The 24,630-nt window shown below is 71.7% G+C and overlaps 3 protein-coding genes across 3 annotated transcripts; 1 reads left to right on the plus strand and 2 right to left on the minus strand.

The window, feature by feature from the left end:
• The first annotated feature begins 7,743 nt into the window (after nt 1–7,743).
• On the plus strand, nt 7,744–15,330 carry RBM28 (RNA binding motif protein 28). The gene is made up of 18 exons (XM_039570381.1): nt 7,744–7,898; nt 8,523–8,767; nt 9,172–9,247; nt 9,332–9,424; nt 9,739–9,813; nt 10,104–10,412; nt 10,725–10,791; nt 10,871–10,980; nt 11,388–11,461; nt 12,184–12,325; nt 12,725–12,789; nt 12,870–13,034; nt 13,494–13,628; nt 14,199–14,273; nt 14,367–14,546; nt 14,578–14,615; nt 14,927–15,023; nt 15,199–15,330. The coding sequence occupies exons 1-18, from the start codon at nt 7,772–7,774 to the stop codon at nt 15,328–15,330; spliced, it is 2,205 nt and encodes a 734-aa protein (XP_039426315.1). The 5' UTR covers nt 7,744–7,771.
• Nucleotides 15,331–16,360: 1,030 nt separating this feature from the next.
• On the minus strand, nt 16,361–18,548 carry LOC120411839 (leptin). The gene is made up of 3 exons (XM_039570154.1): nt 18,298–18,548; nt 17,406–17,560; nt 16,361–16,972 (listed from the first exon to the last, which is right to left on the minus strand). Exons 2-3 carry the CDS (start codon nt 17,547–17,549, stop codon nt 16,607–16,609), a joined length of 510 nt encoding a protein of 169 aa, XP_039426088.1. The 5' UTR covers nt 17,550–17,560; nt 18,298–18,548; the 3' UTR covers nt 16,361–16,606.
• An 802-nt stretch (nt 18,549–19,350) lies between these two features.
• Nucleotides 19,351–23,272, minus strand: LOC120412003 (translation initiation factor IF-2-like). The gene is made up of 2 exons (XM_039571689.1): nt 23,218–23,272; nt 19,351–21,840 (listed from the first exon to the last, which is right to left on the minus strand). The coding sequence occupies exon 2, from the start codon at nt 21,259–21,261 to the stop codon at nt 19,741–19,743; it is 1,521 nt and encodes a 506-aa protein (XP_039427623.1). The 5' UTR covers nt 21,262–21,840; nt 23,218–23,272; the 3' UTR covers nt 19,351–19,740.
• Between the last annotated feature and the right edge of the window lie 1,358 nt (nt 23,273–24,630).

Consider the following 24,630-nt stretch of genomic DNA (forward strand, 5'->3'; position numbering starts at 1 on the left):
GCCTGGGCTGTCCCTACTCCTGTCCCCATCCCTGTCCCCGTTCCCTGGCCCTGCCCCATGGCTTTCCCCGGCTCTGTCCCCGTCCCTGTCCCCGGGCCTGTCCCTGTCCATTGGCGCTGGCCCTGGCCCTGTCCATGGTTCTGTCCCCTGTCCCTGTCTTTGTCCCCGGACCGGCCCTGGCCCTGTCCTTGGCCCTGTCCATGGTCCTGTCCCCCAGCCTGGCCCCTGGCATGTCCCCGTCCCTGCTGGTGGCACCAGGAGCAGGGGACACAGGTGGCACCGGGGGGGGACATGCCGTGACACGGGGTGGCACACATGACACGGGTCGCACATACATGATGGAGGGTGGCACACGCGTGACACGGGGTGGGTGGCACATGCTGTCACACAGGTGGCACATGCGTGGCACGGGTGGCACACGTAGCACGTGTGGCAAAGGTTGTGACACACCTGGCACATCTTGGCACACACCTGGGACCCCCCAGCTGTGGGAGCCCCCAAATACGGGACCCCAAATGTGACACCTTCCCAGAAGCCCCCCACGTGTGGGACATCCCCCCAAACATGGGACAACGCCCCAAATATGGGATCCCCCCAAATGCAGGATCTTCCCCTCGCCAAATGTGGGACCCCCTCCCGCATGGGGGGCACCCCCAAGTGTGGGAGCATCCCCCAAATGCGAGACCCCCCTCAAATTTGGGACATCTCCCCCCACATGTGGGACCCCGTCCAAGAGGAGGACCCCTCAAACATGGGAAGCCCCCCAAATGTGGGACCACCCCAAAGGCGCCCCCTCCGCTCCAGCCGGGCCACGCGGCCCCGCCGGGTCCCGGTGCCCGCGGGGCGGGGGCGGGGGCTGGGGCGGGGGGAGCCCGGGGGGCTCGGGGGGTGGGAGGAGAGGAGGAGGAGGAGGAGGAGGAGGAGGGGGGGGGGCTCGGCCCGCCCCTCCCGCCGCTGCCGCCGCCGGGGCCGGGCCGGGGCTGGAGCCGCCGCCGAGGCCGGTGGGTGCGGGGGGGGCGGGGGTGGGTTTGGGGGTGCGCGGAGGGGTAGGGGTGCGGGGGGCTCGGGGTTGGGGTGCCCGCGGTGCGGGGAGCGGGGGGGGGCCTGCCCGGGGGGCGATGGGCGCTGCAGAGCGAGGGTTGGGGATGCGGGGTGGGGAGAGTTGGGGGTGCCGGGGTTTGGGGGTGCGGGGCGTTTGGGGGTGGGGGTCCCCGGGGGGGCGCAGATCGCGACGTCCCGGCTGCCGGGCGGAGAGGTGAGCCGGGTTTTGGGAGTGCCGGGGTTGGGGACCCGGGTTTGGAGGCGGGGGAGGGCGGGGGGAGGCGGGTGCGGGGGTGCCCGGGGGATGCGGGGTCCGGGGGGTGCGGGGTCCCGACCGCGGGGCGGGGGTGGCGAGCCGGGGTTTTGGGGCTCGGGGGTGCCCCCCCCCCCAACACCCCCGAGCTCGGACCCCCCCCCCGCGCCGCCCCGCGCGCGCTGTCCCACGCACACGCGCTCGCACGCGCCGTCACGCGCGCGCACACGTGCGCACTCGCACCCACGCGCGGGAAGTGGGGGGAGCTGCGGGGGGGGCGGGGGGGCGGGGAGGACCCGGGAGTGGGGGGTCGGGGGGCGCGTGGGAGCGCGAGGGGGGCGCGGGGTCACGGATGGGCGGGGGGGCGCGGAGGGGCGTGCGAGGGGGGCACGGCCGGGGGGGCACCGGCGGGGTGCGGGGGGCTTAGGTGGGCGTGTGAGCAGGGGGTGCGGGGGGCTCCGATGGGGTGCGGGGGGGCCGCAGGTGTGCGAGGGGGGCGCAGGGGGTGCCCACCCCGGGCTGTGCCCGTGCCCGGTCCGTGCGCGCCCCCCCCGCCGTGTCCCTGTCACACGCGTGGGCACAGCGGGAGGGGGCGGAGCGCGTGTGATTGTGACCCACGGGTGACACCCGGGGGGCGCGGGGACCCCCATTCCCGCGGTGGGGGGTCGTGGGGCTGGCGGGGGCGGGGGCGGCAGTGCCGGGGGGTGGCGGGTTCCGGGAGTGACCGGTGCGGGGGTGTCCCGTGCGGGGGTGGCAGGGCCGGGGGCGGCAGTGCCGGGGGGGGGGGTGGGACAGGTTCCGGCGGGTGTCGGGTCCGGGGGTGCGCTGCGGGGGTGTCGTGGGCGGGGGCCGCGGGTCCCCGCGTGTCACTTCGCATCCGTCGTCCCCGCGCCGCCGCCGCCCTGACGGGCGCGGTGTCACCCCGCGGCGACAGCCCCTGTCACCCCGATTAGGGACTGGCGCGGGCGGGGGGAGCTCCGGGGGAGGGGACACCTCCGCACGCCCCCGCGGCGGGGGCGGCCCCGCGTGCCCCCGTCCCCGAGTGCCACCGCGGGAGCCGGGCTGCTCCTGTCCCCTCCCGGGGGGGCTCCCGTGTCGCTACAGGTGCTCCTGTCCCAAACTTGGGGTGCCCCTCTTCCCCCTCGGGGTGGTTCTGTCCTCCCCCCCAGAGGCTCCTGTCCCCAGGTGCTCCTGGGTCCCCCCCGGGATGCTCCTGTCCCCAGGAGTTCCTGTCCCTTCTCTTGGGGCGCTCCCTGTGTCCCCCGTTGGAGTGCACCTGTCCCGTCCCAGCTGCTCCTGTCGCCAGGGCGCTCCTGTCCCACCCTGTCGCTGTCCCCCGGGTGCTCCCGTGTCCCCCCGCAGAGCGCTCCCTGGGGGCCGGGGAGGCTCCAGGGTGCCACGGGGGAGCCTGGGGTGTCATGGGGGGATCTGGGGAGCCCTGGAGGCACTCTGGGATGCCGGGGGGTGACACTCCTCTCCCCCTCTCCACAGCCGCTCCCGCCGCCCTGATGTCCCTGCTGTCCCCCGTGGGGGGGGCGGCCGCCCCCCGCCTGCTGCTGGCCCTGCTCTGCCTGGCCCCACCCGCCGCCGCCCCCCCGCCCCCCAGCAGCCTGCCCGGGACCCCCCCGGGCCCCCCCGCGCCCCACAGCGACTCCCCCGTCCTGTCCCTCAACCTCGGCCTCAACTTCAAGATCAAGGTGCGAAGCCAGGGGGGGCCGCGCCCCCCCGCGCCCCCCACGCCCCCCGGGGCCCCCAGGATCCCGAGGCCCCCCCGGAGCCCCGCGCCCCCCATCCTGCCCGAGCCCGGCGATGAGCAGGGCTCCGCGGCCCCCCCGGAGGAAGCGGGGGCTGGGGGGGCCCCCCCGGCCGCGGGGTCACGACCCCCGCTCCGGGGCGCCCCCGAGACAAGCAGCTGGAGCTGGACATCGCCATCGACCTGACGGCGGGGCTGGACCCCCCCCCGGGCGGCGCGGGGGCGGCCGTGCCCCCCACCAGCCTCCTGGGGGCCCTCCCGGACGCCCCCGGTTCCTGCCGGGCCTCTCGGAGCTGGCCGGGAGACTCAGCGCCGCCGGTGAGTGCCCGGGGCAGGCCGGGCCCCCCAGGGGCCCCCAACCCTGAGGGACCCCCCAGATTTACCTCTGTGCCCCCCAGGGTTCCTGTTTCCCACGGTGCCCCCCAAGATCGGCCCCGAGGTGGGCAATGGGTCCCTGGAGCTGGACGAGGCCGGGAGCGGTGCGGAGCCAGGTGGAGGGGCGGGGATCTGGGGGCGGCCTGGGGGGTTTGGGGAGTTCTGGGGGGATGGGAGGGTGATGCAATTAACGGGGGGCTGGGAAAACGGGGGGGGGGGGGTCCGGGGGAATGGGAAGGTCCTGGGATTTGGGGGCGTCCTGGGGGAATGCAGGGTCTGGGGAGGATGGGAGGTGGATGTGGACTGGGGGGTCCTGGCGGGTGGGGGAGTTCCGAGGTAATGGGGGGGTCCTGGGTTTTGGGGGGGGGGGCTGGGGAAATGGGGGGTTCTGGAGTTTGGGGGCTCCTGGGGAAATGGGGGTTCTCGGAGTCTGGGGGATCCTGGGGCTTGCGGGGCCCTTCCTTCCTCCCAATTCTGGGTGAGATGTGGGCTTTGGGGGGGGCCTGGGTGACACGGGGGGGTCCTGGGAGGAACAACGGGGGGGGCTCAGGGCACCCCCAGGATGTGGGGTCCCCCCAGCTCCCCCCGCTGACACCCCCCGTCTCCCGCAGCTCCCTCCCCCGGCCGCCAGCCCTCCCGGGGGGCCGCGCCCCCCCCGCCGCCGCCTCCGCCTGCACCCCCGGATCCGCCTGCGGCTCGGGGGGGCCCGACCCCGGAGGAGCCTCCCCCGCGCCCCCCTTCTCCTGGCCCCCCCACTTCCTCCCCCTGGGCACCCCCTGGCCCGAGGCCGCCGCGCTCTGGGGCGCGGCCTGGGGGGGCACGTCTATGGGGCGGGGGCCGCCTTCGCCCTGCTGGGGCTGCTGGGCGCGCTGCTGCTGCTGGGGGGGCGGCGGCCGCCCCTGGCGCGGCTGCTGGGGGGGCTCCTGGCCATGTCGGGCTTCGCCCGCGCCTTCCCCCTGTTCTTCGACCCCTACGAGCTGGGGGGGCGGCTGCCCCCCGCCGCCGCCCGCGCCCTGTTCGAGCTGCCCTTCCCGTGCCTGGGCTGGGGGCTGGCGCTGGCCCCCCCCGCGCGGGGCGCGCCGGTGCTGCTGGCGCTGGGGGTGCTGCACCTGGGGGGGGCCCTGGGGGCCCTGGGGGCCGTGGCGGCGCTGGGGGGGCCCCCGGCGCTGCTGCTGCTGCCCCGGGCTCTGTTCGCGGCTCTGGCGGCCGCGCTGGCGCTGGGGGCGCTGGGGGGGCTGCGGCGCTGCGCGGGAGGGGGCGGGGGGCGCGGCAAGCGCGGGGGGGGGCGCGGGCGGGGGTCCCGCGGCTCGTGGGGGCGGCGGGGGCGGCGCTGAGCGCGGGGCTGCAGCTTTTCGGGGCGCTGCAGGCGTGGGGCTGGGCGGTGACCCCCCCGCCGGGGCCCTGGGCCTGGTGGGGGCTCCAGCTCGGGGCGCGCTTGGCCGAGGTCGCCATGGGGGGGGCGCTGGCGGCGCTGGCCTTCGCGGCCCCCACGAACCGCCGCGCCCCCCCCGGCGGCCCTCCCGAGCCCCCCGAGGGCGGCGGCGGGCGGGGGGCGGGGGAGGAGGCGATGGGGCCCCCGAGTCCCCCTGGACGTGGACGGGGACCCCACGGCCGGGTACCGGCCCCCTTCCCCCATCGACCTGCGCCGCTCCATCGACGAGGCCTTGGGAGCGCCGGGAATGTTCCGCGCCGGGAACGGCGGCATCGGGGGCCTCGGGGGCACCGGGAACACCGGGACCACCCGGGTCAGCGTCATCGGGAACGCCGCGGGCACTGGGAACACCGGGATCGGTGTTACGGGCAGCACTGGGAATAGCGGGAAAAGCAAGAGCAACGGGATCAGCCTTCTCGGGAGCACCGGGAACACCGAGATCAGCGTCATCAGCGCCGCCGGCAGCACCGGGAACACCGGGAACACCGGGAACACCGGCACCAGCACCACCGCCTTACCGGGGGGCGGCACCAGCGCCATTCCAGGGGTGGGCACGGGCAGTGGCGTGACCGGGATCGGCACAGCTGGAGCGCCGGGAACCGCCAGCACTGGAGCAGCGGGAGCGGGCGCCACTGGCACGGCGGGGAGTGGCACAGCCGGCACACCTGGCGCAGCTGGAACAGCCGGCAAACCCGACACAGCTGGAACAACCGGCACAGCTGGCGCTCCTGGCACAGCCGGCACACCTGGCACATCTGCCAGAGCTGGAACACCTGGCACAGCTGGCAAACTCGACACAGCTGGAGTACCTGGCACAGCCGGCACAGCTGGAACACCTGGCACAGCCGGTGCTCCTGACACAGCTGGAACAACCGGCAAAGCTAGCACAGCTGGAACACCTGGTACAACCGGCAAGCCTGGCACAGCTGGCACACCTGGTACAGCCGGCAAACCTGGCACAGCTGGAACACCTGGTACAGCCGGCAAACCTGGCACAGCTGGCACAGCTGGCACAGCTGGCGGGACAGAGCACGGCCCCCCCAGCACAACCAGGGACAGCAAAGCTGCGGCACCGGGAATTGGCACCGCCGGCACCCCTGGGACAGGGGCACTGGGCACCAGCACCACCAGCACCACCAGCACCACACCCGGAACACCCGGAACACAGGGCCCTGCAACACCTGGCACATCAGCTCCCAGCTGCCCGGGCACTGCTGGGACACGGGGACCGGGCACCCCCGGCACCCGCGGCCCCCCACCGCCCCCCGCCCCCCCGGCCTGTCCCGCGCCGCTTCCTGCGGGGGCCCTTCCGGGGGGGGCCCGAGGGCGCGGGGGGCGGCCCGGGGGGGCGATCCCGGGGGGGCCGGTGATGCCCCCTCGCCCCGGGGACCCGCCCGGGGGGGGCCGACCCCCAGCTCCCCCCCGCGGGGCGCCCCCCGCGCAGCGCCGCCCCCGCTGCGGCCGTCCCAGAGCTGGGCCGAGGGGACCCCCCGGCCCCCCCCGGCCCCCCAAACCCCCGGCGGGGGGGGGCCCGAGCCCCCCGGGGTCGGCGGCGGCCGCAGCCCGGGCAGTGACACCATAGACTTGTAGGGTGCGGCGTGACCCCCCCGCGGGGCAGCGGAGAGACCCCGGCCCGGCCCCCCCGGCCAGGGATCCCCAGGACCCCCCCAGCCGCCCCCCAAGTCCCCGAGACCCCCAAATAAGGGTGACAACCTCGGGACCCCCAAATTCCTGAGACCTCCCCCAAGTGCTGGTGACAATCTGGGGACACCCCAGGTCCTCGAGACCCCCAAATACGGGTAACAAACTGCGCCCCCCGTGTCCCTGAGACCCCTCCAAGTGCTGGTGACAATCTGGGGACACCCCCAAGTTCCTGAGCCCCCCCAAGTGCTGACAATGACCTGGGGACCCCCAAGCCGCTCCCACATCCTTGAGACCCCCAAACAGGGGTGACAACCTGAGCCCCCCCCATATCCTCGAGACCCCCAAGTGCTGGTGACAATCTGGGGACCCCCCCAAGTTCCCAAGTCCCCCCAAAACAGGGGTGACAAACTGCCCGTCCCAACTGAGCCCCTCAAGTGCTGACAGTGACTTGGGGACCCCCGAGCCGCCCCCCAAGTCCTTGAGACCCCCAAATACGGGTAACCAAGTGCCCCACCCAAAGCCTTGAGCCCCCCAAGTGCTGGTGCCAATCTGGGGACCTCCCCAGCTGCTCCCCAACTCCTCGAGACCCCCAAACACAGGTGCCAATCTGGGGATCCCCCAATTCCATGAGACCCCCAAATACGGGTAAGAAACGCAACCCCCCCCATGTCCTTAAGCCCCTCAAGTGCTGGTGCCAATCTGGGGACCCCCCCAGACCTCCCTCAGGTTCCTGTGACCCCCCAATACGGGTAACAAAGTGCCCCCAAGTCCCCGAGACCCCCAAATGCTGGTGACGACCTGGGCCCCCCCAAGATCCCCCCACAGCCCCCCGGGCCCCCCCAGTTCCTCCCCCCCGTGTACCCAATAAAGTGCCACGTGCGAAGGATGTGTGTGACCCCCCCCGGATGGATTCCTGAGCACCCCCAGCCCTGGGACGGGACCCCCGAGCCCCCTGACCCCCCCAGCTCCAATACGGGACCCCCGAACGCCCCCCCGTCCCTGGAAGGGTACCCCAGGGGCCCTCGACCCCCTTCCCGCAGGGTGGGACCCCCCGAGACCCCATGAACCCTCTGGGCTCCGATATGGGACCCCCAAACCCCCCCCGATCCCCTCTGACCCCCCAGGCACGGCCCCCTCGGTCCCCCCGGCCGCGTCCCGGGACCACCGATGAGCCCCCGCCCTTCCGTCCTCCCCGCCGCCAGGGGTCGCTCTAACACCGCCATCTTCCCCGGGCGCCGCTCCGCCCCGCTCCCGGCATCCCCCGCGTGCCAACATGGCGGCGCCCGAGCCCCGCACGGTGCTGGTGCGGGGCCTCCCTCCCGGCGCCACCGCCGCGCTCCTGGAGCGGCTCTTCGGGCACCTGGGGCCGCTCCGCCGCTGCTTCGTGGTCACCGAGAAGGGTCCGCGCCGGGGGGGGCTGGGGGGGAGCGGGGACCAGGCTTTGGAGGTGTCTGAAGCGGTCTGGGAGCGAGCTTTGGGGGACTGGAGGGGCTGGGACCGGGGTTTGGAGGGGCTGGAAATGGGGTCTGGGGGGCTAGGACTGGGCCCTGGGGGGCTTGAGAGGGCTGGGAGTGGGATTTGGGGGTTGGGAGCGAGTTTTGGGGGGCTGAGATGGGCGGCCGAGGGCGCTGGACCGGGGTCTGGGGGGGCCTGGGGGCACGGAGGGTTTGGGGCCGGGGGGCTCCGACTCGGAGTCTGGGGGGCTGAGGAGGATGGGGGGGCTTGGATTGCGATTTGGGGGGGGGGGGGTTCGGGGGGTGGGAGCAGGGTCTGGGAAGGGGGGGTGACATTTGGGGTTGGGGCCTGGGGGATGCAGAGCTGGGGGGGCTGGGGCGCGGAGGGGGGGACACGGAGGAGGCCTGGGATGGGAGCAGGAATTTGGGGGGTCAGGAATTTTGGGGAGCGGGACGGGGGGGCTCAGCAGCCTCCACAATGGGGGTCCCGGGCGGGGCCGGGGGGGCTGTGCCGGGTCCATGCGGGGCTCTGGGGGGGTCCGGCCCCTCACGCCCCCCCGGCCCCCCCAGGTTCCCCAAAATGCCGCGGGTTCGGGTACGTGACCTTCTCGCTGCCCGAGGACGCAGCGCGGGCGCTGCGGGAGCCCCCCGAGCTGGGGGGGCGGCGCCTGGGGGTGACCCCGGCCCGGCCGCGGCCCCGGCCCGAGGGGAAGGGGAAGGAGAAGGGGGAGCCGCCCCCGGGCCCCCCCCGGGCCAAGAAGCCGCGGGGCCCCTCCCGCAAGGCGCGGCTGATCCTGCGCAACCTCAGCTTCCAGGTGAGGGGGCTCAGGGGTCACCCCCTGAGCACCCCCAGCCCCCCAGGACTCCGGGGGGAACCCCCGACTCTCCAGGGACCCCATCCCCAGGGACCCTCCCGGTGTCCCCAGCCCCCCCAGGGACCCCCCTCTTCCCAAGGGACCTCCATGCCCTGGGGAGCCCCCCAGGACCCCCCATCCCTCCAGTGACCCCCCGGGATCTTCCCAGCACTCCCCCATCCCCTGGGACCCCCCATGACCCCGTTCTTCCCGAGGCACCTCCCCAGCACCCCCAAAGCCCCCAGGACCCCCAGACCTCTGATCTCCCCCCTGGTCAACCCCCCTGCCCAGAGACCCCCAATCCCCCAATGCTCCCCCTGCCCAGAGACCCCCAATGCCCCCCTGACCCTCCCCCGTCCCCGCAGTGCTCCGAGGATGAGCTCCGGGGTCTCTTCGCCCCCTTCGGCCCCGTCCTGGAGCTGAACCTGCCCCGGAAGCCTGGTGAGACCCCCTGAGCCCCCCTGAGCCCCCCAGGGAGCTCCCACCCCCCCAGGCCGGGGGCTCAGTCTGGGGGGGCTCTTGCAGACGGGACCCCGAGGGGCTTCGCCTTCGTCCAGCTCCGGAACCTCCGGGAGGCGGCCGCGGCGCTGGGGGGGCTCAACGGGGCCCAGCTCCGAGGTTTGGGGGGGCCTGGGGGCTTTGGGGGGGCTCAGCAGGGCCTGGGGGGTTCGGGGGGGCTCAACGGGGCCCAGCTCCGAGGTTTGGGGGGGCCTGGGATTAAGCAGAGGGTCCCTGGGAGGTTTGGGGGTGCTGGGGGAGCGCAACACGAGGGAGATCAGAGGTTTGGGAGGGTCTCTGGGGGAATTTGAGGGGTGCAGAGGGGGATTGAGGATGCTGAGGGGGTCTCTGGGGAAGGGGAACACGAGGGGGGGTCTGGGGGGGGATGGGGGGGAGCCCTCAGGAATTTGGGGTCTGACCCCCCCGCCCCCCAGGGCGGCCGCTGGCCGTGGACTGGGCCGTGGCCAAGGACAAGTACCAGGAGACACAGGGACCCCCAAAAACGCCCGGTGAGACCCCAAAACTGCCCCCCAAACTCCCCAGTGAGACCCCAAGCCCCCCTGAGACTCCCCAAATCCCCGGTGAGACCCCAAAACCCCCCTGGACCCCCAAAAATGCCTGGTGAGATCCTAAAACTGCCCCCCAAATCCCCCAAATTCCCTGAGATTCCTCGAACTCCCCAGTGAGACCCCAAATCCCCCCCATTTGCCCCGTGAGGGGCTGGGCCTGCCCCAGGGCCCCCGGGGGCTTTTGGGGGGGCCGAGGGGTGACTGAGCCCCCCCACCCCGGGTTCTGACAGAGGGGGAGGGGAGAGAGAAGGAAAAAGGGGAAGAGAAAGAGGAAGAGGAGCTTGAAGAAGAGGAGGAAGATGAAGAGGAAGAAAAAGAAGAGGAGGATGAAGAGGAAGAAGAAGAGGAGGAGGAAGAAGAGGAGGAAGAAGCTGCTCGGCCTCCCCGGCAGACCCCAAAAGTGGGGTCAGGGGTCAGAGCTGGGCTAGAGCGTGGGAAGAAGAAGAAGGAAGAGGAGGAGGAGGAGGAAGATGAAGATGAAGAAAAAGAGGAGGAGGACGAGGAGGAGGATGAGGAAGAGGATGAGGAGGATGGGGAAGGTTGGTTGTGCACTGCCTGGGGGGCAGGGGGGTTCTGTGGGGCCTCGAGGGGCTCTGGCAGAGTCGGGGGGGCTGTGTGGGCTCAGGGGCTGTCGGGGTGTTTGGGGTGCGCTGGGGGTCTGGGGTTTTTTTGGGGAGGGTCTGGGGAGGTTTCGAGGGTTTTTGGGGAGGGGGTTAGGGCAGTTTGGGGGGCTCTTCCAGGGGGCAGGGGGTGTTTCTGGGGGTCTGGGGGTGCTGCCCTGGGGTCGGGGGGTTTGGGGGGTCCGGGGATGCCCCTGGGGGTCTCCCAGGTGCCCCAACTCCCCCTTGCAGAGGAGCCCCCCCGCAAGCGCCGGCAGCGCCCGTCGGACGTGGCCGAGGGCAGGACCGTGTTCATACGGTGAGTGGGGGGCCGGGGGACCCCAAACCCCGGGGAGGGGCGCCCCCGGGACCCCCCTGAGCCCCCCGCCCCCCCCCAGGAACCTCTCGTTTGACACCGAGGAGGAGGAGCTGGAGGAGACCCTGCAGCGGTTCGGGGGGGTCTGCTACGTCCGGCTGGTGCTGCACCCCCACACCGGCACCCCCAAAGGTGGGGAGGGGGCTGGGGGGGCCTGGGGGGCACCCGGTGCTGCTCCCCACACCGGCACCCCCAAAAAGGGGGGAGGGAGCAGGGGGATCTGGGTGAGGGCTGCACCCCAAAACTGGGCGCCCCAAAGGTGGGGGGGGAGCCCTGGGGGGTGTTTGGGAGGGGCCCAGAGGGTCCTGGGGTGTTTGGGGGGGCTCTGGGACCCAGAGGGGGGGGTCCCACATTTTGGGGGAATGTTGCCCATTTGGGGGTGTCTGTCCCACATTTTGGGGAGGGGCTCCCACTTTTGGGAGTGTCCCTGTGGAGGGGGGATTATCCCATGTTTGGGGTGGCTCCCAAATTCGGGGTGCCCACATTTGGGGGTTGGTTCCCACACTGGGGGCTGCCCCCTGACTTTTCTCGCCCCCCAGGCTCTGCCTTCGCCCAGTTCGAGACCCCCGAGGGGGCCCAGAAATGCATCGAGGCTGCCCAGGAGGGGCCTGAGGTGAGGGGGGGCCCTGGGGGACAGCGGGGACCCCCTGAGTGACCAGGGACCCCAAAGGGATGGGGACAGCGGGGACCCCCTGAGTGACCAGGGACCCCAAAGGGACAGGGGACAGCGGGGTCCCCCGAGTGACCATGGACCCCAAAGGGATGGGGACAGCGGGGACCCCCTGAGTGACCAGGGACCCCAAAGGGACAGGGGACAGCGGGGTCCCCCGAGTGACCATGGACCCCAAAGGGATGGGGACAGCGGGGACCCCCTGAGTGACCATGGACCCCAAAGGGACAGGGGACAGCGGGGTCCCCCGAGTGACCATGGACCCCAAAGGGATGGGGACAGCGGGGACCCCCTGAGTGACCATGGACCCCAAAGGGACAGGGGACAGTGGGGACCCCCCAGGGGCATCGAGGGTCCTGGGGGGGCTCAGGGGCAGTTCCCGGGGGAGTCTGGGGAGGGGTTTGGTGGGACTGGGGTGGGGTTTGGGGGACTTTGAGGGAATTTGGAAAGGGTTGAGGGGAGTTTGGAGATTTGTGAGAGTTTGGGGAGGTTTTGGAAGGTTTTGGGGGCAGTTTGGGGTTTTGAGCAGGTTTCGGAGGTTGTGGGGGATGCTGTGCGTTTTGGGGGTGCTGGGAGGTTCTGGGCAGGTTTGGGGGTGTCTGGGCGGGGTCCCCACCTGCTGTGGGGGTCCCACCCCCCTGACCCCGCTGACCCCTCTGTCCCAGGGCGGGGGGCTGCGAGTGGGGGGGCGGCTGCTGCGCGTGGACCCCGCCCTGAGCCGGGACCAGGCCCGGGGGCTCCAGGGGACCTCCAGGGGGGCCCGGCCCCGAACCGGCACCAGGAACCTGTACCTGGCCCGGGAGGGGGGTGAGTGACCCCACAGCCCAGTGCCCCCACGCCCCCCGGCCCTCACTGCCCCCCCAGCCCCCATTCTCAGTCCCCCAACCCCGATTTCTGCATGACCCCCAAATCCCCCCTTGAAGCGCCCCCAAATCCCCCGACCCCCCATTCCCTCTGAATCCTCCCAATGCTCCCCAAATTCCTCCTGAACTCCTCTGACTCCCTTTTTGACCCTACCAAATTCCTCTAAACCCCCCTGCCCCCCTCATTCCCCTCCAACATCCCCCTGAGCTCTCTCATTGCCCCCTGACCCCCGGAATCCCCCTGACCCCCGTTCCCAGCCATCCACCCAGGCTCCTGCCAAGCCCCCCAAATTCCCCTGACCCCCCAAATGCCCAAAACCTTCCAATTCCACCCCGTTCCCAGCCATCCGCCCAGGCTCCCGCGCAGCCGAGGGCGTCAGCGACTCGGACATGGCCAAGCGGGTGCGGGTGAGTGGGGCCCTTCGGGGCTCCGGGGGCGATTTGGGGGCGTCCCGCTGTCGCTGGCCCCGCTGACCCCATGCCCGCAGTTCGAGGAGCTGAAGCGGCGGCGGCTGCAGGACCCCAACGTGGGCGTGTCACGGACGCGGCTGTGCCTGCACAACCTCCCCAAGGCGCTGGACTCGGCGCGGCTGCGCGCGCTGCTCAGGGGGCTCCTGCGGGCCCCCGGGGCCACAGCCCCCCTCATCAAGGAGGTGGGGGCCTTTTGGGGTCCCCCTGGGTCCCCCTGCGCTCTGTTGGGTCTGGGGGTGATTTGGGGTGGCTGGGGGGTCCCCGCTCTGTGCCCTGGGGGGTGTTGGGGGGTTCTCCAGGAGGGTGTCGGGGGGCTTTGGGTGACCCCATCCCCACATGCCAATGCCAGGTGGTGCAGGGGGGTGTGGAGTTCTGGGATGACCCCGGGGCAGTTTGGGGGTGACCCAGGGGATGTTTTTGGGGTGACCCCATCACTTTCCAAGTGCTGGGTGATGCGGGAGCTGCAGGAAGGTTTGGGGTACCCTGGGTGGGTTTTGGGGTGCCCTGGGTGGGTTTTTGGGGTGACCCCATCACTTTCCAAGTGCTGGGTGATGCAGGAGCTGCAGGAAGGTTTGGGGTACCCTGGGTGGGTTTTGGGGTGCCCTGGGTGGGTTTTTGGGGTGACCCCATCACTTTCGCAGTGCCGGGTGATGCGGGAGCTGCGGGGCCAGGGCCAATCTTTGGGGTTCGCCTTCGTGGAGTTCGGGGAGCACGAGGAGGCCCTGGGGGCCCTGCGGCGCCTCAACAACAACCCTGAGCTCTTCGGGGCCCACAAGGTCAGTGGGGGCACCCCAAATCCGGGGCACCCTATTTCCAGACCCTGGAGCTGCCCCCCGCATTCTGGGGTCCCCCTGGGATCTCCTGGGAGCCCCCGGGGGTTTTGGGGTGCCCCATGGGCTCTGGGGGCTCTCCTGGGTGTTTTGGGTTTCTCTCAGATGTTTTTGGGGTGCCCCCCGGCTTTTGGGCTGTTCTGGGTTACCCCCCGTGTTTCACGGGGAGGTTTCTGGGGTCCCCCCTAGATTTCGGGGTGCCCTCATTGTGTTGGGGTATCACAGGGTGTCGGAGAGCTTTTGGGGTCTCCCCCTGGGTTTTGAGGTCCTCCCCAGTGTTCAGGGGGTTTTAGGCTTCCCTGCACAAGTTTGGGGGTTTTGGGGTGTCCCCCACAGTGTTTTGGGAGCTTTAGAAGCATCCCCTTGGTTTTGGGGTGTCCCCCTGGGTACTTGAGGGATTTCCGGGTGCTCCCCCGAGTCTGGGGGTTTTTGGGGTGTCCTCCCGGAGTTTGGGGCGTGTTGGGGTGCCCCCCCCGCGGTTTTGGGGCGTTTCGGGGTCCCCACGGTGCCCCCCAGCGCCCGATCGTGGAGTTCGCGCTGGAGGACCGGCGGAAGCTGCGGCTGCGGGAGCAGCGGATCCAGCGGGGCCTGGTACGGGGGAACCCCCTGCACCCCCTCTGCCCCCCCGGGGCCCCCGGGCCCCCCCGGCCCCCAGCACTGAACCCCACCCCCCCTTTCCTGCAGCTCAAGGCCAAGGCCAAGGTGGCCGCGGGACCCCCGGACCCCCCCCAGGCACCCCCGGCCCCCCCCAGGGGCGCCCAGACCCCCCCGCGGGCTCGGGGGCCCCCAGGACCCCCCCGGCCCCCCCCCGGGGACCCCCCCCGGGGCCCCCTGGGCCGGGTTCCGCACGCAGAGCCCGGGCCAGGGCGGGGCTCCGGGCGCCCCCCGCCCCAAGGTGCTGGCGCTGCCCTCCCACCGCGGCCCCAAGATCAGGTGAGGGGGGCCCTGAGCCCCCACCTCTGTCCCCCCTTTCCCCCCCTCACCCCCGTTTTCCTCCCCATTTCCCTTTTTCTCCCTTTTTCTCCCTTTTTTCCCTTCTTTTTCCCCACTTCCCCCCCCCTTTTTCCCCTCTCTCTTGCACCCTTCCCTGTTCCTCTCCTTCCCCCCTCCTGCCCCCCTTCCCCTTCCCCCCCCTTTTCTTGCCCCTTTCTCCCCCTTTCCCCCCATGTCCCCCCTGGGGGTCTCTGTCCTCTCTGGCCCCCCCCCCAGGCCTCTCCCCCGCCCAATTCCCCTTTTCCCCACAGGAAACGGGACAAGGGGAAGGCCCAGCCCCCCCCCAAGCCCCCCAAAGCCCCCAAGGCCTCTCGGCGGCGGGAGAAGCTCCGGGCGCCCCCCCCCCAGGTAGGGATTTGGAGTTCACCCCCCCCCCGGGGTGGGTTTGGGGTCAAACCCTCCGATTTGGGCCACCCCCATCTCCCTGGGCACCCCCATTCCTCGATATCTCCCCTCAGTGCTGCCCCCGGGCTGTGGGGTGCCGCGGGGATTTTGGGGCTCCCCTCACCCCTCTGCCCCCCAGAGCCAGCGGCGGCGCCGGGGGGGGCCCGGGGGGGCCGAGGTGCGGTTCCAGGAGCTGGTGGAGAGGTACAAGAGGAAGATTTTGGGGAGCAACCCCCCCACGGCACGGGGGGGGAAGTGGTTCGAGAGCTGAGACCCCCCCCGGCACCCCAAAAACCCCCCCTGGCACCCCAAAAACCCCCTTCGGGGTGCCGGGGGTCCCAAACCCCGCGGGGGGGTCTTGGGGTGCTGCCCCCACGGGGTCCAGGGGGGTTGGGGAGTGGGACCCAGCCCGGGTCCCCCCTGGGATTTGGGGGTGCTCCCCCCCCCAGCTCTGTCTGTGCCTGTGTTTTAATAAAAATGGGGTTTTTGAGGAAAATTTGGCCCCTTGGTGTCACCACTCTCCTTGGGGACCCCAAAACATCTGCCCTGGGGAGGGGGGCTGGGGGGACCCGGGGAGGGGTGGGGGAGACCTCCAGGGGGGCTTGGGGGGTCCCGGCAGTTCTGGGTCCCGTGGTTCCCTCTGTGTCCCCCACAACCTCCGCGGGTCCCGGCTGAGTCACGGTGGCCCCGGGTGGCCTCGGGCATGAGGGACATGACCCGGGGTGGCCCTGCCCCATGGCCACCCCCCCGGGGTGTCCCCACCGTGGGGCCGGGGAAGGGCCAGGGCCGGGGAGGGGCCAGGCCGGCGCTGCAGGGGACACCGAGAGTGGCACTGGCAGTGACACACGTGTCCTTGTCCCGTGTCCTTGTCCCGTGTCCTGTGTCCCCCACCTTGGCCCCGTGCCCCCTCTTCCCCCAGCCTTGTCCCCGTCCCTGTCCCCTTTGTCCCCCTTGTTCCTCTCTCCTTTATCCCCGTCCCTTTTCCCCTCTCGCCGGGGGCTCCAGGACACCCCCCGTGTCCCCCCCGTGTCCCCACCTCGGCTGGGGAGTGTAAGGGTCACACCAGGCCGGGGGACCCGGGGGGATGGCAAAGCCACCAGCGAGTCATCCACTGCCACTGAGTCACCGGGACGTGTCCCCGGTCCCAGTCCCTTGTCCCCAGGTGCCCCCGTGCCCCGGGGGGTCCCTTGTCCCCGTGTGGCCCCTGTCCCCGAGGGCCCTTGTCCCCAGGGTCATCAGAGACACGCATGAGGCTGCTGGAAAAGAGGCTTTATTTTAAAGTAAAGCGAATAAATTATTATTAATAGTAATATAACAATAATAATAATAATAATAAAAATAGTAATAATAATAGTAGTAGTAATGTTGTAGAAAAAAGTGCCGGCAGCAGCTGGAGCCGCTCCGGTGCCTGGGGACGCTCGTGGTGTCCCCTCTGTCCGTGGGGTCCTGATGAGATCCCTGTGAGGTCCGGGGGGTCCCGGTGAGGTCCTGGCCGTGTTCGTGTGGACCCAGGGGGGTCCGGGGGTTCCCGGGGGTCCCGAAGGTCCTTAACACGCGGGGACCCCCTCGAGGCGGGCGGCGACCCCCTCCAAGCACCCCCGGAGCCGCGCCAGGGCCACCCCGGCCACCGTGTGCGGGGCCTCGGCCAGCGGCGCGGGGGGGGCGACGGGGGGGTCGCGGGGCGGGGGGCAGCCCAGCAGGGCCGCTAGCACGGCCAGGAGACTGCGCAGGTTCTCCAGGTCGTTGGCCACCTGGGCCAGCCGCAGGTCGCCCCCGGCCAGCGCCGCCAGGAGCCGCTGGAAGAGCTGGAGCCGCTGCGCAGCCCCCGCCAGCCCCGCCGGGACCCCCCCGTCCGGGAGCCCCCCCTCCGGGACCCCCTCCAGGCCGGTGACGCGCAGGGTCAGCGGGAACAGCTGGGGGGGACACAGACGGGGGGGGGGGGTCAGGGCGGGGGGGACACCCAGCCAGCCCTGGGGACCCTCCCTGGGCCCCCCACCCCTCGGGGCTCGGCCCCTCCGCCTCTCTCCGTGGACACGCCCGATTTGGGGTCAGAGCCCGCCCACCCCCCAGCCACAGGTGCCCCTCCCCGGGGACCCCCCCCCAAATCTGGGCCCGGGATTCCCCCCATGGGAGACCCCCTGGGGACCCCGCCCGACTTTGGGGAACAGGATCCCCCTCCCCATTGAGGACCAGCCCCCAGGACTCCCCCCCCGCCCCCAATCTGGGGCACGTTCTTGCCCCGCCGGGTGTCCCCCCCAGCCCCTCCCCTGGGTATCCCCGCTGTGTCACAGCTCCGCCCCCCCATCCTTGGGGTGTCCCCGGGGGTCCCCCCCGGGCCGGGGTCACCTGGAGCTGCTGCAGGCGCGCGCTGAGGGTCCGGGTCAGGGCCCGCGCGTCCGCCCGGACCCTCTCGAGCCGCGCGGGGCGACCCCCGGCCAGCGCCACCGCCAGGCACAGCAGCGCCCACAGGGACACGCCGGGACCCCGCATCCCGCCGGGCTCTGCGGAGAGGGACACAGCTGTCACCGGCGAGGTCCCGCACCCCAAAATCCGCCCGCACCCCCCGGGACGTGTGGAGGGCGCCGGCAGAGGGGGACACGCGCGTCACCGCCATCCCTGGGGATGTTGGAGGGATGGGTGATGTCACCAGGGACGGGACAGGGGACACGAGCAGGGACATGCGGGAAGTGGCGTCGGTGGCACGTGGACTCCGGAGCCTTCGTCACCGTGTCACGGTGCCACCGTGTCCCCGCCGGCACGTGCCGCTCGGGCCGTGTCCCTGACGCCTTCCCGGAGCCCTTTGGCACCTGTCACCAGGGCCACCCCGGCCCGGCCGTGACCACGCGGGCGACAGGGACAGTGCGGGAGGGGGACGCGGCTCGGAAGGGGCGAGGGGAGGGTCAGGGTGGGCGTTGGGTCCCCAGCGTTGTGTCACCTCCCTGGGGACCCCTGCCCTCGGGGGGTGCGGGATGGACACTGGAGTGACCTTGTCACCCACTGCTTGAGGAGGGGGGGGACGTGGGGACGGGTGACAGAGGGATGGGGGGACATGCAGATGGAGGGGACAGGGAGGACGTGGGGGTGCGGAGGACACGGGGACATGGGTGACACAGGCCCGGGGGGGACACGCAGAGGGAGGGGACAGGGAGGACACTGGGGGGGACACAGGGATGTGGTGGTGACAGGGGGACAGGGGACCCCGGGGAACCCGCGGGGACACGGGAACAGTGCCACTCACCGGAGCCTCGCACGCACTCGCTGAGCCTGGAACGGGACAGCGCCGGGTGACGGGGGGACACGGGGACCCCCGCCACGCCCCCCCACTGCCACCACCCCACCGGCGGGGCGGCGAGGGCCAGTGGCCCCTTGGGTCACCCCCGGTGTCCCCGCGGGGCTGGGGGGCACGGCTGGTGGCACTGCCACGGCCTGGCCACCACCTCGGGGACAGCAGGGGCCGGGGGGGAAAACGACAGGGACAAGGGGGTGCCTAGACCCCCCCGGGGGCTTCGGTCCCCAGCCAGACCCCGGGCCAGCGTCCCCGCAGGGCCGGGGGGTGACACCGCCCGGGACCCCCGGGGTGAGGGGTCCGAGGGGGCTCTCGGGGCGGGGGTCCCGGGGAGGGGGGGTGGGGATGACCCTGTGGGAGGGTGTCCCTTTGGGGGGGGTCTGTTGGGATGTCCCAGTACCGAGAGGGTTTTTGGGGGGGTCTATTGGGGTGTCCCGGTGCCGAGGGGGGATTTTGAGGGGGGTCGGGCTCACCTGGTCGCCCGCGGGTCCCGTCGGTCGCGGCGGTGGCTCCATCGCACCGCCCCCCTTTATAGCGGCGGGGCCGTTCCCCAAAGCGCTGCCCGCCCCCCCGCCCCCCCCGCGCTGTCCGAGCCGTGTCCGAGCCGTGTCCGGCCGGCCGGGGGGGCCCCGAGGGGACGGGGATGCGCGAGGGGGGAACGGGGGGTGGGAGCGGGATGCTTCGAACCGGGGCGGGAGGAGCGCGGGGGGGTCCCAGGGCGAACTGGGGACACTGGGAGGGTGCCGGGGGGTCCCGGCTGTCCCTTGCCCCCACAGTTCCCCCCCCCCGCAGACGTGCCCAGGTGAGCGCGGCCCCGCGGGTGGCGGTGACAGTGACACGTCCCCCGCGCGCCGTGACCGCGCACACGCGCGCCGGGCCCCCCGTGTCCCCCCCGTGTCCCCACTGTGTCACTCATGTCCCCACGCACCTCCGTGTCCCCTCACCCCGTGTCCCCCAGTCCCCCCACCGTGTACCCCCATCCTCCATGTCCCCCCTCCTGTCCCGCCCTGGTGTCCCCCCGTGTCCCCGCGTGTGGCACACACACACCTGGCACAGGATGGGAACAGGAACAGGGACAGCACCAGTGTCCTCAGGTGTCCCAGGTGTCCCCAGGGATGCCGGAGCCCCCAGCCCCATGTCCCCCCCGCCCCGGGGACACCTCCAGGGTGACACAGGGGGAGGGAGGCTCTGTTGGGGGCACGGGGACCCCCCCACTGTCACTGCAGGTCACAGCGTGGCTCTTGTCCCCACCACCTGTCCCTGTCACTCCCCGGCCCGGGGTGTCCCCAGAGTGCGGGGTGTCCCCAGACTGTCCCCGTGGGGGTCCTCAGGCCCCGGGAAGGGCCGGGGTCCCCAGGCGGGGCTGTCACCGCGCTGGTGACACCGGACTTGGTGTCACCACGGTGGTGACACTCGGCAAACACTGTGGTGGCCCTTCCGGGAAGGCCGGCGGTGACACTGGTGACACCAGTGCCCGGCAGCGGCTGGCAGGGCCCCAGGTGCCACCGCCGGGACACTGGGGACACACAGGTTTCCCCGCAGCCAGCACGGTGACCTGGCTGACGTCACCGCGTGTCCCCTCCCAGCTGGCATCCCTCGTGTCCCTGTCCCTGTCATCTCCCAGCCAGCATCCCTTGTGTCCCCAAACCCTGTCCCCATCCCTGTCCCCAAGCCAGTGTCACTCACATCCCCAGCCCTGTTCCCCAGCCCCCGAGTGCCACCGAGTGCCACCGCGGGGTAGCACGGCCACCGGCAGCCCTCCGGCCCCTCCCCGGTCATTGGGCAGCAATGGGGACCCAAACTGGGAGCACTGGGGACCTGTTGTGCCCCTCCCCTCGGTGGTCCCCGGCACCCCCAGGGCCACCCCCCACTCTGGGGTGTCCCTGGTGTCACCCTCACCCCCCCAGTGGTCCCCGACCATCCCAGGAACTGTGGTGGCCTCGTGCCCCCATTCCTGCTGTCCCCATGCCACGGTCCCCACACTGTCCCCACTGTCCCCTCGCTGTCCCCAAAGCCCTGAGGCCAGGGGGGTTTGGGGTCCCCCTCACTTACCTGGGGTCCCCGGGGGTCCCTGCTGGCTCGACCCCCCGCGGATGCTTTTTGGGGTAAGGGCTTCCTGGCTGGGGGAGGGACAGCAAGCCCAGACCGCAAAAAGACCCGAGAGGGACACGGACGGCGGCCCCGTGGTGGCACCGCAGTGACAAGTGAGCAGGTGACAAGGAGGGACGGGGATATGTGGAGCCCCCGGGGACGGGGCCTGTGGTGGGACATGGCCCCCGCGCCCCAAGGTCCCCGCCAGCCCCAGGCTGTCCCCTGGGTGCTACCCCCCATGTGCCACCTGCCACACGTCACCTGCCACGTGTCACCTGTCAGGTGTGCACTGCCATGGCACTGGCACCCCTGGGAGGCGGCACAGAGGAACAGGGATGTGCCACGGAGTGATGGGGCCATGGGACAACATGGTGGGGATGGGGGGGTGACAGAGGGACAGGGATGTGGCACAGAGTGACAGGGACATGGCACTGAGTGACGGGGATGTGGCACAGCCCAAGTGGGGGGACAACATGGAGGAGACGTGGCACAGAGCAGTGGGGATGTGGCTGTGATGGGATGGCACAGAGGGACAGGGACATGGCACAGAGTGAGGTGACGTGGCACAGAGCGACAGGGATGTGGCACAGACCAATGGGAATGTGGCACAGACCGATGGGGACATGGCGCAGAGCGGTGGTGACACAGCACAGTGAGGCGACACGGCACAGAGCGATGCTGATGTGACACAGAGTGATGGGGACACAGCACAGACCGCTGGGGACATGGCACAGAGTGACAGGAACACGGCACAGGGCGAGGGAACATGGCACAGAGCGATGGTGACATGGGACAGAGCAGTGCCCCCAACTCCTGCCAGCACATCCTGGATGTCCCCAGCTCCTGTCCCTCAGCCACCAGAGCAGCCGGGGATGGCAGGAGGCCACCAGAGGGGCCGGTGCTCAGTGTCACCAGAGGAGCCAATGCTCAGTGTCGCCATTGGGGCCAGTGCCCGGTGTCACCACAGGGGCTGATGCTCGGTGTCACCTCAGGAGCCGATGCTCACTCTCTGTCCCCAGCGCTGCAGGGACGTGGCCCATGGCCAATCCCGTCCTTGGTGGCACTGGCTGGGCGGCAGTGCCCAAATTCCGGGGTGTCCCAGGCCGGTGACAGGACGAGCCCGTGGCTCCGAAGCTCCATGGCCAGGCAGTGGCTCCGCGGCCCTATGGCCCTGTGGATGGTCACTGTCCCCGTGGTCTGTGGCTGGTCCATGGTGATGTCCCCAGACTGGGGTCCCGGTGGCGTGGGTGTCCCCAAGGGCCTTTGTGGGGATCCCCCGTCGGCGGCACTCTGGGATCCCCGGGGCAGCTCCAGGTCTGGTGCCGAGGTGCCACCCCAGGGACAGCTGGAAGCGGCTCCAAGGCCACCGCCGGGCCGTTGGGTCCTCACTGGTGTCACCCGGGCCTGGGCCGAGGTGTCACCATCACCTGCCAGCAGTGAAGTGTCCCCGCTCCAGCCCACGTCATCCCTGCCCCGCGATCCCGCTCCATCCCGTGTCCCTGTCCCCATCCCACGTCCCCACCCAGGTCCTCGTCCCCATCCCACATCCCCCTCTCCCCCCCATGTCCCTGTCCCCATCCCATGTCCCCACTCCCATCCCTGTCCCCACCCTGCGGCCCCAACGAGCTGGTGACAGGGATGGTGACACTTCCCTGGCAGCCACTCCCGTCCCTGCATCCTCCCCGACCCAGCTCCAGCTGGAGCGGGACAGGATGGGGGGACACGGCCAAGGCCACCCTGCCCCTGTCACCCCCCTATCCCGAGGGACACCGCCAAGGCCACCCCATCCCTGTCAGCCCCCGATCCCAGGGGAGCCCCGTTTGGGGGGAGGAAGGGGACAGAGGGGACATCCCTTGGTGGCTGTGCCAGGGGGGACTCGGGGGCGGCTCCCCCTCAGCCGGGGGTCCCCCAGAGCTTGGGAGGGGCTCAGAGGGGACCGGGGGGGACATGGAGGGTCCTTGAGTGGTGCCAGCAGCCGGGGGCGGCTGCAGGGGGACAGTGCCGGTGGCAGTGCTGGTGACAGCGGCCGTGTGTGACACAGACCTTTCCAGATCTCCGAGGGCGGTTTTGGGGTCCCCTGGGTGGGGAGAGCAGTGCCACCCCCCGGAAGGGGCTCGGTGTGACCTCCCCCGGTGGCAGCTGGAGCTGGGGGACCCCCGGTGCCCCCCCAGGACAGAGGGGACACGGGGGGGCAGGGAGGGGCCCCCGGGGGTGTGTCACGGGGGGGGGGCTGGGGGGTCACACTCGGGGGTCCTGGGCCATGGGAGAGGGGACACGGCCGGGGGGGCCGGGGCAAAGTGAGGGAGTCACGGGCTGGGGAGGGGGCAGGGGGCTGTCGTGGGGCCAGGGGGGTTTGGGGTCCCGGGGATCCCGGGGGGTGCAAGGGAGAGGCCGGAGCTCGGGGAGGGCTGGGGGGACTCCGGGGGTCCTGGGGGGCTGCGGGGGGTGGGGAGCTGAGGGCACGGGAGGCCTGAAGGGCTGCGGGAGAGTCCCGGAGCTGATCGGGGGGGCCACCCGGGGTCCCGCGGAGGGGTCCCGGGGGGCTGCGGAGCGGGGCCTGGGGTCCGGGTGGTCCCGGGGCGCTGGGACGGGGCTCGGGCCCTCGGGGGGCTCTGGCGGGGCCCCCCCGTGCTGTGCTCGGGGCCGGCAGGGCGGGGAGGCCCAGGGAGGGGGGGGGCGGGCGGGGATCCCCGGGGGTGGGGGGGGGTCCCCATGGGCGGAGCGGGGGTGGGGCGGGGGGGACAGGGGGATCCCGACCTCCCCCCGGCCCCTCGGTCCTACCTGGAGCTGCGGGGGTCCCGGGGGGGGGTCCCGGCGGGGTCCCGGGGGATCCCGGGGGTCCCGGGGTGCGGGGGGGGCCCGTGGCGGCCGCGCGAGCCCCGGCGGCGGCGATTGACCCGCATTGACGTCACTGCGTCATCAGGGTTCCCCTGGAAACACGCGGGGGCTAAAAATAGCCCGGGGGGGGCGGGGGGCGGGGCGGGGGGCGGCCCCCCTCCCCCGCGTCTGCCGCTATTCTGGGGACAGCGCGACAAAGATAGAGCGGCCACCCCCGGCACGGGGACACCCCCGGCACGGGGACACCCCCGCGGGGGGACGAGGGGGGACACGGGGGGCGGACACGGGGACACCCCGCGGGGGGCACGAGGGAGACGGACATGGGGACACGACAAGGGGGGGACACGACAAGGGGGGACACGACAGGGGGGGACACGACAAGGGGGGCACACGGGGCGGGCAACCACGGGGGAGGACAGACACGGGGACAAAGACGAGAGGGGGCACCGGCACAGGGGGAAGGCGACAACCGGGGAACAAGGGGACACCGGGACACCGGGAGGCAGGGACAGGGGTACACCGGGAACTGGGGACACCGGGACATCGGATCCTGGGACACCGGGACACATGGATACTGGGACACTGGGAAGTGGGGACACTGGGACATGCGGACACGGGGACACCGGGACATTATGGGGACACTGGGACACGGGGACATGGGAGTACTGGGACACCGGGAAGTCGGGACAGCGGGACATAGTGTCACCCGGCCATGGTGGCACCGGGACACCGGGAGAGGGGACAGGAACAGGGACGGGCAGGGACAGGGACGGATGGGGCGGGACGGTCACACGCGCAATGGGGCCGCGCTGGGATGGGGCTGGAATGGGGTGGGTTTATTCTGGGATTGGTTTATAGTGGGACAGGCTTTCACTGGGATGGAATTGTACTGGGATGGGTTATACCGGGATGGGCCGTACCCGCACTGGTCCGTACTGGGATGGGTTATACCGGGATGGGCCGTACCCGCACTGGTCCGTACTGAGATGGGTTATACCGGGATGGGCCGTACCCGCACTGGTCCGTACTGGGATGGGTTATACCGGGATGGGCCGTACCCGCACTGGTCCGCACTGGGATGGGTTATACCGGGATGGGCCGTACCCGCACTGGTCCGTACTGGGATGGGTTATACCGGGATGGGCCGTACCCGCACTGGTCCGTACTGGGATGGGTTATACCGGGATGGGCCGTACCCGCACTGGTCCGTACTGGGATGGGTTATACCGGGATGGGCCGTACCCGCACTGGTCCGTACTGGGATGGGTTATACCGGGATGGGCCGTACCCGCACTGGTCCGTACTGGGATGGGTTATACCGGGATGGGCCGTACCCGCACTGGTCCGTACTGGGAT

The sequence above is a fragment of the Corvus cornix genome, chromosome 1A (genome assembly GCF_000738735.6).
Source record: "Corvus cornix cornix isolate S_Up_H32 chromosome 1A, ASM73873v5, whole genome shotgun sequence".
NCBI lineage: Eukaryota > Metazoa > Chordata > Aves > Passeriformes > Corvidae > Corvus > Corvus cornix.

Coding starts and splice junctions, on each gene's coding strand:
- LOC120412003 (XM_039571689.1), bottom strand. CDS start 21,261: ATGTGCTGGCAGGAGTTGGGGGCACTGCTCTGTCCCATGTCACCATCG.
- LOC120411839 (XM_039570154.1), bottom strand. CDS start 17,549: ATGCGGGGTCCCGGCGTGTCCCTGTGGGCGCTGCTGTGCCTGGCGGTG. Junction 16,973..17,405: donor CGCGCCTGCAGCAGCTCCAG/GTGACCCCGGCC, acceptor TGTCCCCCCCAG/CTGTTCCCGCTGACCCTGCG.
- RBM28 (XM_039570381.1), top strand. CDS start 7,772: ATGGCGGCGCCCGAGCCCCGCACGGTGCTGGTGCGGGGCCTCCCTCCC. Junction 12,790..12,869: donor ACATGGCCAAGCGGGTGCGG/GTGAGTGGGGCC, acceptor CCATGCCCGCAG/TTCGAGGAGCTGAAGCGGCG. Junction 13,629..14,198: donor AGCTCTTCGGGGCCCACAAG/GTCAGTGGGGGC, acceptor GGTGCCCCCCAG/CGCCCGATCGTGGAGTTCGC.